Raw genomic sequence first — 17,500 nt, 5'->3', positions numbered from 1 at the left:
ATTGTTTCAAATTCACCGGGAAGTAAACTATCGGTATTCTCACTCTAAATATATAAAATATATTGATCCCTTGTATATATCATAGTACATAGTCTTTTACCAACTCTTATTTTTTGCGCTCCCTGCAGCACACATACGCACCAGCTCAGCGGGCAGTATTGGTCTAATGCACCATTCGCAACTACCGTTGCAACAGCAAAAACACCGTTGTCTACCCGGTCAATCGCCGCCACCCTGCAATAAAGAGGAAATGAAAATCACATTGGAGGCAGTGCGTGCGGCGCACCAACAGCCCATCACCCGCATGGAGGTGTCCAATGGCATGGTCTTCACCGGTAGTCAAGATCACACACTCAAAGTAAGTAATCGAGTTAAATATTAATACATTCTTTTGTTTGTTTTTTTATTGAGGACTATTTATTCATAATGTCTGTATATTGATTGCGTTCTCAATCTCATCTACATTCATAGGTGTATAGTCTGACAAATGCCAACGTCGAATATTCACTACACGGTCATTGCGGTCCCATAACATGCCTTTTCGTCGACCATTGGCAGCCGGGCACTGGTGGCTCTGGTTCCCAAGATGGTATGTTGTGCGTGTGGGATTTATTTACTGGCGCTTGCATGTATAACATACAAGCGCATAATGGCGCCGTCACAGCGCTGGTGTGCGCACCCACATACGTTATATCGTTGGGTGTTGATGAGCGCATTTGTGTGTGGGAACGATTTCAGGGCAATCTGTTGACCACAATCAATATATTGAACGCCTATTCGAGTTTATTGATGTTGACGCCGTCGTTGCTGGTCACTTGCAAAATGGGTAAGTACTGGATGAGTGAGGATGGTTTGATGACGCAAGATTATTAAATGATATTGAATAATTTTCTGAGTGTGAAAACTTTTAAACAAACATGCAGACATTAATGAAGAACACTTCTTTTATTAAGGCTGTTTTTTTTTTTTTGCTACAATGAAAAATAACTCCGCGTTACACACATTCTGTCCTATGAACCAAATATACTTTTTCGGAAAAGGGATAAAAAATAAAAATACACGTGTATCGGCGATTTTCATGTTTAATTTAATTTTAATTTATTTAATCTGATAGATAATTTCATTACATTTATTTTTGGCCTATGATATCCATTCAATCAGTCCAATTTTTTACAGATTTTTTCATTAAATCTGGCCGTATGCGTATGCGCTTGAATATTGCAATAATTCGATTGTTAAGTGTGCTGTATGGCAAGTTGCGCCGTCTTGTCGGAAACAAATCTCATCAATATTCAGCTGATTAATTTTTAGAAACCAAAACTCAGTCAGCATGGCTCGATAGCGCTCGCCATTCCCCGTGACGGCAGCTTCTTCCTTATTTCGAAAGAAGTAAGCACCGATGATGCCGCCAGTGCTCTATGAAATTCACGAACAGATTTATTAATTTTTTTTTTTATTCAAAGTAAATTTCCACAATTTAATCATGAACAGGAATATCAACACAGTTTGCCATTCTTAGTTGCCAAACCATAGATATCGATATCGATAGTTCTCTTGCAGCTAAAAAAACACCTGATATACTATATAGCACAGCTATGACAATATTATGTTTGGCCGAGCTCCTCCCCATATTTGATGTTGTTCCCACAAATGGAGGGAGCTACAGTTTTAAGCCTACTCCGAACGGCAAATGATTTTATGAGGAGCTTTTTCATGACAGAAATACACTGCCATTGCCTGGTGAGGGGCGACCGCTATTATAAAAAATACTTTTTTTTTCATTTTACTGGAGATGCGCACCTACGCATTCCCGAATGCTAGTCACGCACCAATTCATTCGGCTATGGCAGCTCAGCCAAACACCTGACAGAAGTGTACGCGCCAATTATTTATTTATTTTTATGACAATATTTTCACTATTTTTTATATGTATTTGTTTGATTTTCCCTTTTCCAGGCTCTCTAATCGTTTGGGATGTACGCACTGGTGAACCAGCGCGCGAAGTTAAACTTGATCATGCGAATTCATTGCTCTGCCCGAAAACTTTAATGCTAGCCGGCGACGCAGTTGTTTGTGATTATGGCAACGAGTTGCGTGTCGTACGTTTTCCGATAGTCTCGGATAAGTACAGTTGAATTCGCATCGCACTGGCTGAACATCAAACTAACGATAACAATAATTAAAGTGCGTCCACACATAGTGAAGATAGGAAGGAAAAAAACAAAAACAAATAAGTGAAAAAATTAATAAATTAAAAAAATTCTATCTTTACTACTACTACGTACGTCCATACCAAACCATTCACCCGAATGCCTGCAGTCTTAAAGGCTGTGACTAAAGCCTTGTGACGTCCATCTCAGATGGCAAACAAAATATAAAAATAATTCGTAAAATTGCTTTTTACTGAATTTAAACGCTTCTCACTAATTTTTTATAACAAATAGAACTCGCGTATATACTACACAACTACAGTTGTAAGCACATACTCATATTTACCCAAATATGTATATACATATTTTTGCATATACATACACACATGCATCGCAAAGCAGATGCGGCAGACAAACCAATGTCCTATAAAAGTAAGTGCACATCCACACATACATGCATACACATTTTTATTACTCAAACATGTCATTGTTTTAAAAGGATCTTTTATAATTAAGAGTAATTAGCTCAACGCTAACGTTATAAACGTTATTGCTTTCACTCTATATTGTAGTCGTTAATTATTCCTTACATTTCAAAACTAAGCCAAGCAGCAGTGCATTTTTTTATGTTTTGGATTTATCTCTTCCTCTTATCTTCCCTTTTTAGCACGCCTTAGTTGCTTGCACTTCTCGCTCTTTGATTGACTTGAGTATTAACTCAACCTTCCACTTTTTAGAAATTTTAAACAAAAATCAACATTGTGCCTACTTTTAAAAGAACTGACTTCCATGCTTTAATTATAAGTTCCATTAAACTGTCAAACTCGTCATTTTTATAACTTTTTAGTGTAGCTTAGTATATAAAATTTATATATATTTGTTTTTGCCCACTGACCGGCGTTTTAGCTGTTTATTTAAATTACAATTTTATTTTTAGTATTAGGTGAAATTTGGAATTTATAACAAGGAAAAATCAAACATGTTTCTTTAAAGGTTTTAGTTCTTTTATTAAATTATAATTAAACTCATCGAGCGCATAACTTTGAATTGTCAAAATATGACATTAAGAAATAACATGCAATAAAACATACATATTTTTAAATATTTTTGTGATTCATTATTTAATATCAAATGTGTAGAGGCTCGTTGAGATAATAAATAACTTTTGCTGGTGAATTTTTTGCTTTACTTTCTTTCTTTAAGGGGTTACATACGTCCAGCAGCGCCAAAAATACGCTAAAAAAAATGTTTTTAGAAGGAATAAATATAAAAAAATTGTATACATTGTTTATTAGTACTTAAACTTCATAAAAAAAGTATTTTAATTTTTCTTCACAAAAATTGTTATATAAAAAACCCTGACTTGACCCAAGTACAATGAAAAAAAATTGCTCCACGGTCTGCATTATTTCTCCTTGAAATGTTGATGGATCTGTAAAAAGTAAAATATTTCTTGTAGAGTTGTAGTTGTAAAGTTGTAGTTACAGTCTGTCGCGCCGGATTTTTGAATTTCGCAAAATTTTGCAATTTACGGCATTCAAAAAAAAGTATGCGTTTTACGTCATAAATGTCACATTTTAATTATGTTTATACATTTTTTAATAAACATTTTAAAAATCTAGCTCGACATACTAAAGAGAAAACACTTTCGAATATTTTAAAAAACGCATCAAAAATTATTAAAAACTGTATGAGTTATCAGCACACCGTACCGGAAAATGTAATTTCGAGAAAAACGAGTTTAAACTTTCAAGTGCATCAAACGAAGGACAGCTACCTCTGGGCATCAAACTCTCGTCGGGCAGTTACATTTTCTACCATAACTTTGTATCTATGGGGAATTCTTACAATCGACTTCCACAAAAATGCGCCTAAAACTATAAATAATCTAAAAAAAAACGATTTTTTTTTTAATTTTGGACGTAAGTAACTCCTTAAAGCGTGAGTGATTTTTTGTGCAAACTATAATTTTGGTGAACCAAATGCAGTCTTACAAATTCGTTCCCAACTGAATACTCCTTCTATCTATAAAAAAAAACCGAAATGTATTATAATGTCGAGAAAATATCTACGTGTATGTGATATCTAATATAGGCGAGTATGTGATAAAAAATTTACTTTAAGAAATGCATACTAAAGTCAGGCAGAACACCCCTGTCTGCAATCCTATCGATTCTGATTTATTGGAAATTACTAATCTGAAGAATTATGGACGTTGACCGCGTGCCTTGAACCAGTTGAACGACGAAAGACTTTCATATGGAGATCATTTCTAATTCGTCTTGACATGGATCTGGCCGACACAATCATTTTTCTGGACATAATTTTCTGCTTTCTAAGGGATTTTGTTCATAACAAGCAAAATTTGCACGAAAATGAGTATAATATATAGACAAAAGCAAAAATAACGTAATTTTTTTCTAAGAATTTCTTCTCGCCGTATGCATTGTAAAATTTGTCACAGAATTTATGGCAATACTAAGTATATTCGATTGTTCATCGTATTTGGCGTCCTGTGTTTCGATTTGTCATAAATTTCGATTTGATACTTTCTTTGAAATTATCGTTTTATTAAGCATTTAAAAAATTAAGTGTAAGTATAAAGCATGTTTCTCATTATTTACATATAACTACGAGTATATGTACATATATGAATTATGCAAATTTTTTGTATGAAAGAGAAAACACAAACTGTTCACAATCTAATGCAAAGATAAACAATGGATGCACCAAAAAAAAACAAATGGTTGGATTTGTATTCAATTCGAGCTTCTCAACCGAACACCTTCCATATTTCGATTTGGAAATCCAAATCGGAACACCCCGCTTAATTTTCTTGTTTATATACACATTCCCCAGAAAGTCTGCGTACACCCTACAATAACTTTTTAGTGAATGAAACACACAACCTGATTTTATAATTTTTATAAATTTGTATATATTTATATGTTTATTATATGTTTAAGTTTCAAAAACAAAAATAAGTTTCAAGATTTCTCACATAAGTTTTTAGATAACGGTGAATAATGGCTGTAACAAGTAAATAAAGCGACCATAAAGTCTGCGTTCAGTCTTAAAGTCTAATACAAAAACATGATATGCTATATGCAAAAATTAAATCTAATATTTAGTTGGATATCCACGTTGCTTCACGACTTCACTCAGCCTATTTGGCATTGAACTTACTTGTTTCTCTGTTTCCTCTGCTGTTATCTTCCTCCATTCTGCCTGCATGACACTCCCCAAAACCTCTTTACTAGTAATCACTTGCTGACGAATTCTTTCTTCCAATAGATCCCGCAGATGCTCGATGGGGTTAAGATCTGGGGACTGTGGCGGTGTTTTAAACTGTTTTGGGGCGTTGTACAAGAGCCAAAGCTTAACGATCTCGGCTGTAAGCTTCGGGTCGTTGTCTTGTTGAAACCAAAATGTTCTTGATAAGCCGAGATTTTCTGCACTTTGCTCCGTTTTAGTATGTTCAAGTATCGCCATTTATCCATCGTCGAATCAATAAATTCTAACTGACCCACCCCATTTGCCGTCATGCGGCCCCAAACCATAACCCCGCCACCTCCGTGCTTGACCGTGCCAACAAGATTTTGCTTTTCAAGAGCAGTTCCAGGTGTTCGCCAAACAATTTGACGGCCTTTTATTCCGAATATACAAAATTTACTTTCGTCTGAAAAGATTACTTTTTTCCGGAACTCGGGAGGCTTATTTATGTACTCATTAGCAAACTGAATGCCTTTACGTCTGTTTACAAGAGAAATGAAAGGCTTTCTTCGGGCGACTCTACCATGGTATCCAGCTTGACGTAGAACTTTTCTGGCAGTTTCACCGCAAATACTTTTTTTAAATGTTTGATTTATGTTTTCAACTAATTTTGAGGATGTAATCGGGGGGTTAAACTTTGCCAAGTTGATTATAGACCGCTCTTTCCGGGTCGGTATTTTTTTCGGATGCCCAGACCTGGACTTAGATGTAAAAATTCCAGTTTGCCGAAAATTTGTTACAACTCCCTGAATAGAGGAATACGTTCTCCCAATAGATTTTCCAATATTTCGGAAACTTTTTCCGTCTTTCACATTTTTATAATTATTTTCCTCTCAGAAACCCTTATTTCTTTTCCCTTTCCTTCCATGTTCTTTAATTATCTCCAGTTATAAATAAAATGTTCAACAAAGCTTTGTTGTCGAAGTAGTGCGCAATCAAAAATTAATATAAACAAGGAAAAATATCTTAAAATTAACGGTATCATTATAATAAACTGGCTGAACGCAGACTTTTTGGTGCCACATTTACATGCTGCTGAAATTATTTTCCCGTTATCTAAAAAGTGAAGTGAGGAATATTGTTTTTTTTTTTTGCCCTTAAAAGCTGGGAATGTAGTGAATAAACAAATTGTAAAGATTTCAATTTAATCATAATATTCTATTTTGTTTTTAATAAACTTAGGAAGGCACAGACTTTGTGGGGCATGTGTATATAAAAAAAATACCCATGTAATTTTCAAAACTTTCTTGGCAGCTTATAACACGTAAGCTTTTTTGCTTGTTCCTCAAATACATACAACCCTTTATTTCTTCAATTTTATAAATTGTGAAGCGAATTCATACACTCCAACTGACTCCTTATTCTTTTGATCGTATTCAACCCAATCATCCTCAGACAAATCCACATCTTCGAATGTTTGGCCATTCTCAGCGGACCGTACTATCCAACCAGTACGTGGAGAAAACTCGACTGGTTCTACGCCTCGGCAATCGAAAACGACAATAGTCTTAAATTTCCCCGCATCATCCTGAGTGTACAAAGCTGAAACAAAAATTAGTAAATCTTACAAATATTTAAGGACAAGCCATCTTCATTACCATTTGTCTTCTCTACTACGTCAATGCTATTTTCACGACCGCACATTTTGCATTTCATATAGAAATTGAACCCATCGGGATTACGTGAATCTGTACCACTTTGTGAGCGCTCCGATTCGGTTATGTCGTGCCATTTATCGGACGTTTCCCCACAATTTGTGCATTTCACTTTCACAAAAAATGGATAATCCGGATGATTGGTTTCTAGACTTTCAATGTTCTCTAGAGTAGCTGAGATTTGCAAACCAACACGCACCATTTTGGAATGATATTGATTTGTATATTAGACAATAATAATAGCAAAATACTCCTGCGAATTAGAAATTTGTTTGAAATTTTCTAGAATTTTAGCTAGCACATATCAATCGAGGAGATGTCAACATGCCGGTTGCGGTTCAATATTGCCACATCCACCACTTTGTTGTATTAGTTATTTTTTATTTGGGCAAAATTAATATCATCGTCCATTTATGAATTTACAATTTTAATGCTACCCTACAATGGAAAGAGTATAATAACATAGACAGTAGGTGGCGTTCATTGAGATTAAAGACTTAATTCGGAATTATATCAGGAATTAAGTGCAACTAGTCCGTATCAACTGCTTGACTTATTATATATATTTTGCTGACAAAACTATCCAATAAACAAATCAGCTGTTCACGAATCCGCAGAACAACCGCCTGTCACATTAATCAGTAAAAATGGACTGCAGGAAACAAATTCGCAGGTATTCGCTGACCTGATACTAAAAAAAATTATTTATTAAAAAAAATTTTATTTATAATTTCTCAAACTGCTCCGAAATATCAAAACAATTAATATAATTTCGAAAGTGTTAGTGCAAACTAGCATTGCATCCAGCCTTTTTCCATATTACTTAAAACAAAATTAACAAAAAATAATAAATAACAATCCACAAACTGCATTAACTGTGTGTTCGCTCCCTATATTGAACTAGACAGAGAACGTAAATTGAATGATGCAGTTAATGCAGTTTGTGGATTGTTATTTATTATTTTTTGTTATTTGAATGATTTACGTTCTATGTCTAGTTCAATATAGGGAGCTAACACACAGTTAATGCAGTTTGTGGATTGTTATTTATTATTTTTGGAAATACAAATTGTACCAGACAGCTAGAAGTTTTCATTAAATTTTATGTTCAATATTGCCGTCCGTCAGGTCACGCACCGCTTGAGTGGTAAACACTGAACATACCAAACGAAACAGCTGCTCGTCATTGTTTGACATTTTACTGCCTCCATTAGTTACATTTCTGTTTTGTCTAAAATCGTTTTATTGGTGTAAAAGTGTTAATAACATTTTGCATATACAAAAGTAAAGACTTACCAGTACAACGGATCCTGTATTGCGAGAGATGAAGCCAACACCGGCTGCTGATGAAATGTTCAGTACGGACATGGAAGAGGTGAGAGAGTATATTTCCAGTAAAGAAGCACCTAAGTATATGTAACTGAAAGTGCTGGAAGCGCGTATCGCGCGAATTCAAACAAACAATTTTAGCAAGCTTACGCCCTAACTTTACTTACTTCTGTGCATTTCAGTCCGGTAGTTCCTCTGGCCTGCTCATCGATTTGCCAACTAACGAGAAGCAAGTGCACGCCGACTTCTACAATGATTTTGATGATTTATTTGATGATGATGACGATGTGCCAGTGAACAGTAGCGAATAAACCACTTTCAAAAATAATCATATATAAGTACATCTATGTAACTAATAAAATAGCACATTTTTATTTGAAGTTCAAATATGATTTTAATTTTTTTCTTATGCTTATTTACATGTACACTTTCGCTTAACCTAATGGTATGTTTTTGTGGGAAAGAATAAGGGAAGGAGGAATTAATTGAATGTTTATACATATATGTAAAATACGCGTTCATACTTTATTTAACTTAAAATTAACTAAATTTATATTTACATTCAGCACGAAAACACAAACCGAATACGTGGACTAGTCGGACTTATGAAATTAATTAACAGTGTCAATTTAAAAATATACATTAATAATAATGACCTACATAATTTTTAATTACAAAGAATTTACGAATTTTTTAATGTGTAAAACAATTTTTTATGTAAACGCTATAGTTCGAATCTGCTGATAACTATTTCAAGTCAATTCAGTAAAAATATATATGTATAATGTAAAGTCACATTGCAAGGTGTACATACAATGAGGCGCATGTGAAATGGTGCGCTATTCATGAGGATTTATAAATGTTCTATAATTATGTGTGATAAACTGAGGTACATGTAAGTTCCGACGACAATCGTACCTGTGCTACTGGACCAACCCGCGAGAATTTTCATACCTGCAGCATTTCCCCAAATTTTTTTGTAGTATTAGTGTTGGAAGCTGGTGAAACAAGCATGTATTAAAAGCTTCATATATATCTTACGCATCTTAATTATTTAACCCTGCCTGTAAGATATTAGTTATTGCACGTATAAACTGTAACGCATATCTAAAGTATAAAAAAAATTTCATTGGTTCAGGGTTAAGTATTTAGTCCCTTTCGTTGAAAAAAAAACCCATAAAAAACTAATATCGAATTTAATTCTTAAAGAATTTACACAAATTGAGCCACATTTCCTTTGTCATGATTTGGAAAGAATAAAAATAAAAGGTTTTCAGTTAAATTTAAATGCAATTCAGGCACAAAAGCGCCTAAATATTTTTTTATGCAAATGGAATTGGCTTAACGTTTTCGGAATGTCTATGCATGTATTTTAACTAATTAATTTAGTATTTATGCCATAATTTCAAAACAATTTGTAGATGCTCAGTTAAAACATTTATGACTCTTGTAAATGTTGACAACGATATGAATGTACGAAGGTATTTTTTCCTGCCCCGCAAATCTTTGGTTTGACATCAAGTAACTGATTCTTATTCAAAAAATGCGTTTAATTACAAACAGTGTACATCTAAATTGTTATAAAATAAATAAAATGGTTCGCTACAGGTATTGCATACGAGTTGCTATTATCTCATTTTCGTCGTTCTTAATCGTCTTAGTATCTCTTTGATTACTAAAGATTTGTTAGTAATTTTTTAAGAGCATTTAAATTTGAGTTTGTGTTTTGTCTAAAAGAAAGATAGTTTTTACAAATCCTATACGTTAACTATGTATTTGTTATTGTAAGGTCTACTGTTGTTACGATTATAATTTTCGTTTTTGCGATTGAACGTAAGTGGTAAGCTCGTCTTAGGGATGTGTATTGAAAAACTGTTGTGAAAAATTTAGCGTCGTTCGATTTCAAGACAAAACATAATTTTATATTAGATCACGCTATGAAGCTAAAATAGATCGACTATATTTATGTAAGTATTTACGTATGAAAATTAATTATCAGATATTTTACTTATTTTAACATTTGGAAAAGTATAAAATATTCACTTTTGAAATTACTGTCTCTACTCAAATGTAACCTTCTCACATACACGTATGGGCATATATTATATAAGATATATACCATTTGCTTATATGTAGGTGCACACATCCCTAATTATTTTACCACGCCCATTTAGTAGAAATACACACAGGCCATTTAGCCATCTAAAGGCGGTCCTAAATACACCATCGACACCTCCGTATTGCCATATACTGCAGACACTGTGGGGTAAAGCTTCTTATCTGGCAGACCTGCAATAAGCATTCATATTTTATATCAAAATTAAAATATAATTTTGCGTAAACTGCATAAGTAATACAATTTTTCGGTCTTGGGTCCTTACCTTTAAACGCTATACCTAAAAATTCACTGTTCTTTTCAAAGGATAACGTATTATCGTCACAATCAAGTATGACACGTATCCGCTCACCGACCTTCAATCAAAAAAAAATAAGTATCCATTATACATTATTTGCCATATCTACATCATAAATGTAAAACAAAACATACCTGATATTTTGGTGGGTTATTCAGCAGCGGATAATTTCCCTGCGCATCACCATTATGCAGCAACAAATTGTCCACTAAATTCCAGCCCCAACTTTGATCGTCTGAACCTAGTAGAGCAACATAGCCATGACATTGTAACGCCGCCTCCTTTGTTGAGATGCCAATAACAGCGACCGTGCCCAGCGGTCCTTCCCATATCACCTCCCACGAATGTCGTCCTTGTCGAAAACCAATTTTACCACGTGCTGCATCTGTGCTTTGGGCGACGGGATTGCTACGAACAACAAAAGACTTAAATATAATCTTTGTTCTTAGTTTATTTCACTTACCGGTGTAATGTAAACCCATTCGGTTTTATATACACATTACGTGAACAATCGTTTGGATTCCAGGCGTGATAATAAGCGCGTAATCTTTTTTTATATGTCGTTAAAGATGTCAGTAAATCTGATTTGATTGCCTCTTGTGGCAACTTTCGCAAACAATGCATTCTCCACACCTCTGAAATTTCATCGTTCAAGAAGTGATACCAATTCCAGCAAACTAAGGCGCAATTCCGCAAATCGCGTAAATCCAAATAGGAGAAGATCACTTCCAATACATTGTAATTCATTGCCAGAAATGGATCAACCATTTTGTTTATTTGTTATTCTCCGACTGCGAATTACTGCTTTACTCGATTTTTCGAAGTGTGTCAAATTATATTTGTGGGACTGTGAGCTAGTTTTTGCACCTTTTTCCCGCAATGGTCGGCTCCTTTTCGATAATGTAACGTTATTAGTTGACCGTGTGATTATTATCGCCGAGCTTCTCCAATGGTCGCTGTTGTATATTTTGTTCCTTCAAAACTTTACAACGAACTTATCTTCTTTTAAATGTTAAACGTATTTTATACATTTTCGCTTTTCTATTTAAGCTATCGACTTTTGTGAATAATTTATGTAAATAATTTATATCTGCCTTCATTTATTTTGCACAAAAAATTCTTTACAAAACCCCAACAAAAACTAAAATTACCAGCATTGTCAAAATTGGTTTTTTGACGTTTTTCTTCACATATCATTCGTGCCAATGCGAGAACTGGACATATATTGATGTCACTGCATACACATTATCTATTTGAATAATATATTGGATATATTTCAAACATTCAAAATCTGAAAAAATTAAGACAAATATGTATATATAGTAAAAATTGTATGCATACATATGTATTTGTCTATTTCTCTCGAGCATTTAATTCTAATTTTGTTCATTGGCAGCACCACGGCTGTTTGCGGTCTTTCAAAATTTGCCAAATGTCATACCAAGGCGAATCTACATGAATTCGTCTTGTGTCATACGTTTCGATTTGTAGAATAATACACTGCGTTTTTAATATCTATTTTTGGTAAATTTATGTTTGTATAAGTTACAAACTAAAAAATAGTTTTACTTAGAAAACTTCAAGGGTTGCTAGTGTTAAAAGGAAAATATGTTAATACGTGTTACTTAATACAAAACTGGATTTTTAAATAAAAGTAGAAGTGAATCGATAAGAAAGGCGTAGTGAATTTGGAGCAAAGTTCAAGTAGTGTGTACATTAGTTGACTGCCACGGAAGCTCTAAACAACAAGTCATGGTCGACAAGGGGGGTGCTGCAAATAATTTCCGTAGCCCTGTACTGGTTGAGTCGAATCTAATACCTCCAGTAGGAATAACAGGTAGCGGAGGTGGTGGTACAATGGGGGGAAGCATCGACACACAACTACGTACACCTTTCGCTGGTAATGTTCGTTCCTTACCACCACCCCTGCCACTGTCACCTTATGGTCCAACTAATGGTGCCTATGGTGCTAACAGCGGTTTTGGCGCATACGGTGGTTATACAGGCTACAATAGTTTCGGTAGCGGGTTTGGCTCGTACGGCGGTTACGGTAGCGGATTTGGTTCATATGGTGGCTACGGTAGTAATTTTGGCAGCGGGTTCAATCGGTTCGGCATGGGAGGCATGAACCCCATGGATCCTGAGTCGCGTTTCATACAATTAGCTGAGGCTAGCTCACGACCAGCCTTTGAGAGTATTGAATCATTAGTTTCAGCTATCGGAAATATTGCTGCTATGCTGGATTCCACATTTTTCGCAATCACCAGTTCATTTCGCGCTATATTAGGTGTGGCAGCGAATTTTGGACGCTTGCGCGGTGTATTCGCACAGTTTTGGCAAACATTTGCAATAATTCGTGGTTTAACATGGATATATAAGAAGTACGAATTTATAAAATGATGATTTCTTCATGCTTCAACAAAACCAGATTCAAATGCCTTTTCTTCTTTTTAGAATACTTTACTGGCTTCGCTTGTCGGACATGGATCCATCAACTGAAAAGTTCAAGCAAGCATTTGCTGAAGCTCTTAACGACTCGTCAAAACAATCCGAAGCCCCTAAACTGCCACGAAAAGGTCAATCCCCATGGCCGGTGTTGGCCTTTATAAGTTTTATATTCACTGCACCTTATCTTATAATGAAACTCTTGGGCACTGTAACAAATACAGCACAAGAAGAAGGTATGTGCTCATCTATATATGTATATGTGTGTGTATTTTCATTTACTTTACGAGACACACGATGCTAACTTATTATTTACATACCTATACGCTTTATTTACATACGTATACGCTTTATTATATTGCCCCTAGTAGCTACCTTATCGCGGTCTCAATTTTTATGATTACAAATCTGTGCAAACATATTTATAAGATTAGATAAAAACTGCATGATAGAAATTATGTATCATGGTTTTCCTCTATTGCAGCACGTAATCCGACCAAATGGGTGAATCCTATTAAGACGATTGCAATGTATGATTTCCAAGCACGAAATTCCACTGAGTTGACCATAAAATGTAATCAACCGTTATTAATTGCACCGAAGGAGATACAGAATACGCTGGGCATGCTAAATACTGGTTGGGCAATGGCTAGCAGCATAGATTATCAAAATGTTGGCATTATACCGATCAATTATGTTAAGAGCCCACAACAGTTGCGGGAAGAACAACAGCAACAACACATGCGGCAGCAAGAGTTTATGATGTCAGGCGTGGCTCCGGCAGCAGAGCCACCAATAAACAGCGAACCGCAACCAGCGTTAATGAATCTATCAGCGTCGTCGTTCCCAGCACCACCTACAGTTCATCAGAAGGGTAATGTCGTAAATACGCCTGATTTCGACATCGCATCACAGCCTTTTGGGCCACCTAACACAGCCGCAATGTTAGCTACGAGTGGCAGCAGCGAAGCATAATAATTCCAATAAATGGACTGTGCTGCCGGTAGCAGTATTGAATTTACTATAATATTAAGACTTCTAAATTTCTATACGTGCATTGTTTTCTTTAATTGGTTAGGTGTATTCATTTATAGGTTAAGCTGCAAAATTGTGTCTGGTATTTTAATTTTCGCCGTTTGCAACTTAAATGGGTGTTTGAGAGAAAAGCAACAAAAATATACATGCATATGTATATAAGAGTAACATCTTTTGTTTTATATGTATGTATACTTTCTTGGTTTGTGCATGTGTTAGTTCATTTAAAATATTCCCCGAAAACAGTTACATAGATTATTATTTTTAAGTTAATTTAGATAATATATTAAAAATACATTTATACTGAAGAATAATTTACGGAATTGGCTTTATTTTATTCAGAATTAAAACAGTTGAGGCGACCAACGACAATGGAGAAGTATTCGAATATGAGCTTCATATATGCAGGAAAATGCTGCTGGATGAATCCTGATTCAGCTGCATATATAAATTTGAATGATATATTCGGATTATCTCTAGTATGGGTTGTACAGCATTTTAAAATTAATAATTTTTAAATAAAAAAAAAATCCACCTCAAACATTATTGTTTATTTTCGAATTATCTAAAAGTTAAAACGGCATCACTTTTCAAGCACGTTGGTTTAAAATAGAAATTTTTTAAATAAAAAGTAGGTTTAGTTATTTTCACAGCAATTCAAAGATTCGCTGTTGTTGTTGTTGTTGTTGTAGCAGCATAAACATTCCCCATACTTACATACGGCAATCCTTGGCCGGATATAAACCGGGTCGTTTCGGCAACGGAGAACCGACTGCCGTGGAAACGAGAGTTTCACTGCCAAACTTGTCGCCTCTTGAGCTTTGAGTTCTTGTATAGAACCTACTTTCAAAACAGAAGCGTAGAAGAAGTCTTAGAGTCTTAGAGCTAGCTACCAAAGAGTGTCTTCATAGAATGGGTCTGACAACCGTTCCGTATAGCCAATGTACTGTGTACATTAAATCTATGGCCGTTTTGCAGACATATAGGGTGGTTGAAGTTGAGCTTCCTATTGGTTGGAATTGACGCTGAGTCCCCTCTGTTTGTGCACGATATGGAGTAGCTTGCTAAGAACTTGGAAATACTTTGCCGATGTTGCGAATGCAATGTCATCAACATAGGATTAAAGCCAAGTTCTTTCTTGATCTTGGAAAAAATCTAGTAGAATGTAGTATCCAATGGCTTGCCTTTTAGGTGAGTTTGTGATAAATAAACGACACTGAACTCAACGAGAAAAACAGACTTTGTCACATGAAGTTTTGCTTCATCTGTTCATGATAATAGGCAGTACTATCCGCGGGAAGCGTTTTTGTGGAACTATCAGACCCAACCGATTCGTTTTCGGTTGCGAGGTGGGATTCTCAAAAGAGAGTTGGAAACTTTACCGAGGACCTCTTCTCTGTTGGAAGTGAAAAAAGTGAGTTTGTTCTCGCAGCTGCTTACGGATAAATTGTTTACTAAAATAGAATCAAGTTGGGCCTCACCTGAGGGTTGCGGTGAAAAGATGGAAGATGAAAGGGTGGTTAGTGTCGAGCAAGTAGCACTTAATGTTGATGTGTGGCTGAATGTAGATGGTTCGTAAAGATCGGGAGTAAAAAAGCTTCAAGTGTCTTCAATACCGAGGAAAGGAGATATATCGGTCGTTGTGAATCCTTCCTGTTTTTCACTTTTCAGAGATAATAAGAGTGCCCATAGACTAGTGAACCGATCCCACGGTAGTCGGCTCTGCGTTACCGGAACGACCCGGATTTATATCCGGCCAAGGACTGTCACCTCAGCAGCATTACCCATACATGTATTGAAAATATTTATACTGCTACAGCAACAACAATTAGTTGAAGATCTTTGTGAGGTATGCTTCTTCCGTTTTACCTATGCTTTTCAAAATATGCATTGGCTTTGGAGACCTTTGCCTTCTTGATAGTCACGACGGGGTCCAAGCCCGTCCAACAGAGGATTCAGTATTATCTAGAAGCTGGTCCTCAGAGGTTGTAAATCGGTCAAGCGTCAGCCGACATTGAATGCGTACAGCTCGCGGGTTCTGTCACGACAGTAGAAAACGAGTTTTAAGAATAAATATTTCCAGTTCGAGCACCAAATGTCGCAAAAACTAAAGTCGTGTGTTTTAAGTAGTGCTTAAGAGGTTATATACAGTTAGAAGACCAGAAAAAGCGAATTTTTCAGAATATTTTCTAAAAAAAACTTTTAAATTTATTGATCTATTGATTTGTACACCTATTATGTTATCTTTTAACTGTATTTTGAGACTTCGGATTAGTAAAAATATTTATTTGGAAAGGAGCTACAGCTGATCTCCGGGAGCTCCTCTCAAAAAAGACGTTTTACAGTGACCACAATATCTCTGAACTGGATTCTCTCAAATTAAAAAACCAAACGAAATCGGTTAAAGTAAATTAAATCTAGTGACTAATCGAAAGAATAAGCAAAATAAAAGTTTTTGACAAAATGGCGGTTTCCAAAAAAAAAAAATCGATTTTTGACCAAAATTTCGGCCTCAAATTGTTTATGAAAAACATATATTTATCGGTGAGAAAAAATCTTTGACTAATTACTAAAAAATATATTTCAGAAGCTCGTGTTAAATTTTGAGACTAATCGGTTTAGCCGTTTTGAGTAATGTTGCTCACCGACTTTGGAAACATCATTTTGAGAAAAACGCATTTAAGCTCCGGCCTTGTACTCTCAAGCACTCTGAAACGCCTTTTCAAATTTGCGTGTAACTTCGAAAATATACAACGGAACTATATTAATATTTCTGTTTGTATTCTTAAATATATGTACGTTAAGAACAAAAAATCGATTTTTTGAAAATTCTAGCTGCATATAACTCCTTAATTACCCCAACTTAACCCTCAATTGAAAAAAATTATATTTCTTTTTATAAATTGAAGTCGATATAAGTAGTACACTTTATTTATCCAACTCATTTCATTTTTCGTCAGTTCAATATCATTGTCGCGTACAAAGTGTGCAATTAAGGTGTTACTTCTTGCATATTTCACATTTCTTAAGGTTTCCTCTTCATCGTTTCCGTTAGTTTAAACATTTAGTTTTTATTTTCAATCACTAATATTGATTTATATCTATTTATTTGCCTTTCATATGCAATATACAATCACACATTAAGTGTAAAATTAATTTAAAAATGTTTTAAGATATTTGCTCCCGAATTCTGGCAAAT

At 35.0% G+C, this 17,500-nt stretch overlaps 5 protein-coding genes across 11 annotated transcripts in view; 3 read left to right on the top strand and 2 right to left on the bottom strand.

The window, feature by feature from the left end:
* The window catches only part of LOC128868919 (sterol regulatory element-binding protein cleavage-activating protein), a 35,976-nt gene extending 32,720 nt beyond the window's left edge, over positions 1-3,256 (top strand). For all 6 annotated transcript variants that reach the window (XM_054111530.1, XM_054111529.1, XM_054111528.1 and 3 more), the window contains 3 exons: positions 129-358; positions 472-826; positions 1,957-3,256. In XM_054111530.1, the coding sequence (XP_053967505.1) occupies positions 129-358; positions 472-826; positions 1,957-2,135 (764 nt within the window). In that variant the 3' untranslated portion in view covers positions 2,136-3,256. The remainder of the gene's footprint in view (positions 1-128; positions 359-471; positions 827-1,956) is intronic.
* Positions 3,257-6,566: 3,310 nt separating this feature from the next.
* Positions 6,567-7,500, bottom strand: LOC128868847 (UPF0587 protein CG4646). Its single transcript, XM_054111390.1, has 2 exons — positions 7,022-7,500; positions 6,567-6,965 (listed from the first exon to the last, which is right to left on the bottom strand). Exons 1-2 carry the CDS (start codon positions 7,278-7,280, stop codon positions 6,727-6,729), a joined length of 498 nt encoding a protein of 165 aa, XP_053967365.1. The 5' UTR covers positions 7,281-7,500; the 3' UTR covers positions 6,567-6,726.
* Positions 7,501-8,255: 755 nt separating this feature from the next.
* On the top strand, positions 8,256-8,794 carry LOC128868848 (COP9 signalosome complex subunit 9). Its single transcript, XM_054111391.1, has 2 exons — positions 8,256-8,453; positions 8,590-8,794. The coding sequence occupies exons 1-2, from the start codon at positions 8,403-8,405 to the stop codon at positions 8,716-8,718; spliced, it is 180 nt and encodes a 59-aa protein (XP_053967366.1). The 5' UTR covers positions 8,256-8,402; the 3' UTR covers positions 8,719-8,794.
* On the bottom strand, positions 8,757-11,983 carry LOC128868846 (F-box/SPRY domain-containing protein 1). 2 transcript variants are annotated; one of them, XR_008455164.1, is made up of 5 exons: positions 11,285-11,983; positions 10,956-11,229; positions 10,789-10,879; positions 10,527-10,696; positions 8,757-9,405 (listed from the first exon to the last, which is right to left on the bottom strand). XR_008455164.1 is itself a non-coding variant. In XM_054111389.1 (4 exons), the coding sequence occupies exons 1-4, from the start codon at positions 11,587-11,589 to the stop codon at positions 10,602-10,604; spliced, it is 765 nt and encodes a 254-aa protein (XP_053967364.1). In that variant the 5' UTR covers positions 11,590-11,983; the 3' UTR covers positions 8,757-10,601. The 2 variants fall into 2 exon arrangements, 1 of the variants encoding a protein (XP_053967364.1); XM_054111389.1 differs by having other exon boundaries at positions 8,757-10,696.
* Positions 11,984-12,256: 273 nt separating this feature from the next.
* LOC128868844 (peroxisomal membrane protein PEX13) lies at positions 12,257-14,624 on the top strand. The gene is made up of 3 exons (XM_054111388.1): positions 12,257-13,202; positions 13,276-13,502; positions 13,751-14,624. Exons 1-3 carry the CDS (start codon positions 12,574-12,576, stop codon positions 14,239-14,241), a joined length of 1,347 nt encoding a protein of 448 aa, XP_053967363.1. The 5' UTR covers positions 12,257-12,573; the 3' UTR covers positions 14,242-14,624.
* Positions 14,625-17,500: the final 2,876 nt, after the last annotated feature.

Source organism: Anastrepha ludens, chromosome 6 (genome assembly GCF_028408465.1).
Source record: "Anastrepha ludens isolate Willacy chromosome 6, idAnaLude1.1, whole genome shotgun sequence".
Classification (NCBI taxonomy): domain Eukaryota; kingdom Metazoa; phylum Arthropoda; class Insecta; order Diptera; family Tephritidae; genus Anastrepha; species Anastrepha ludens.
Note: the sequence above shows the minus strand (reverse complement) of the source record. Positions and strands in the feature narration are given on the sequence as shown.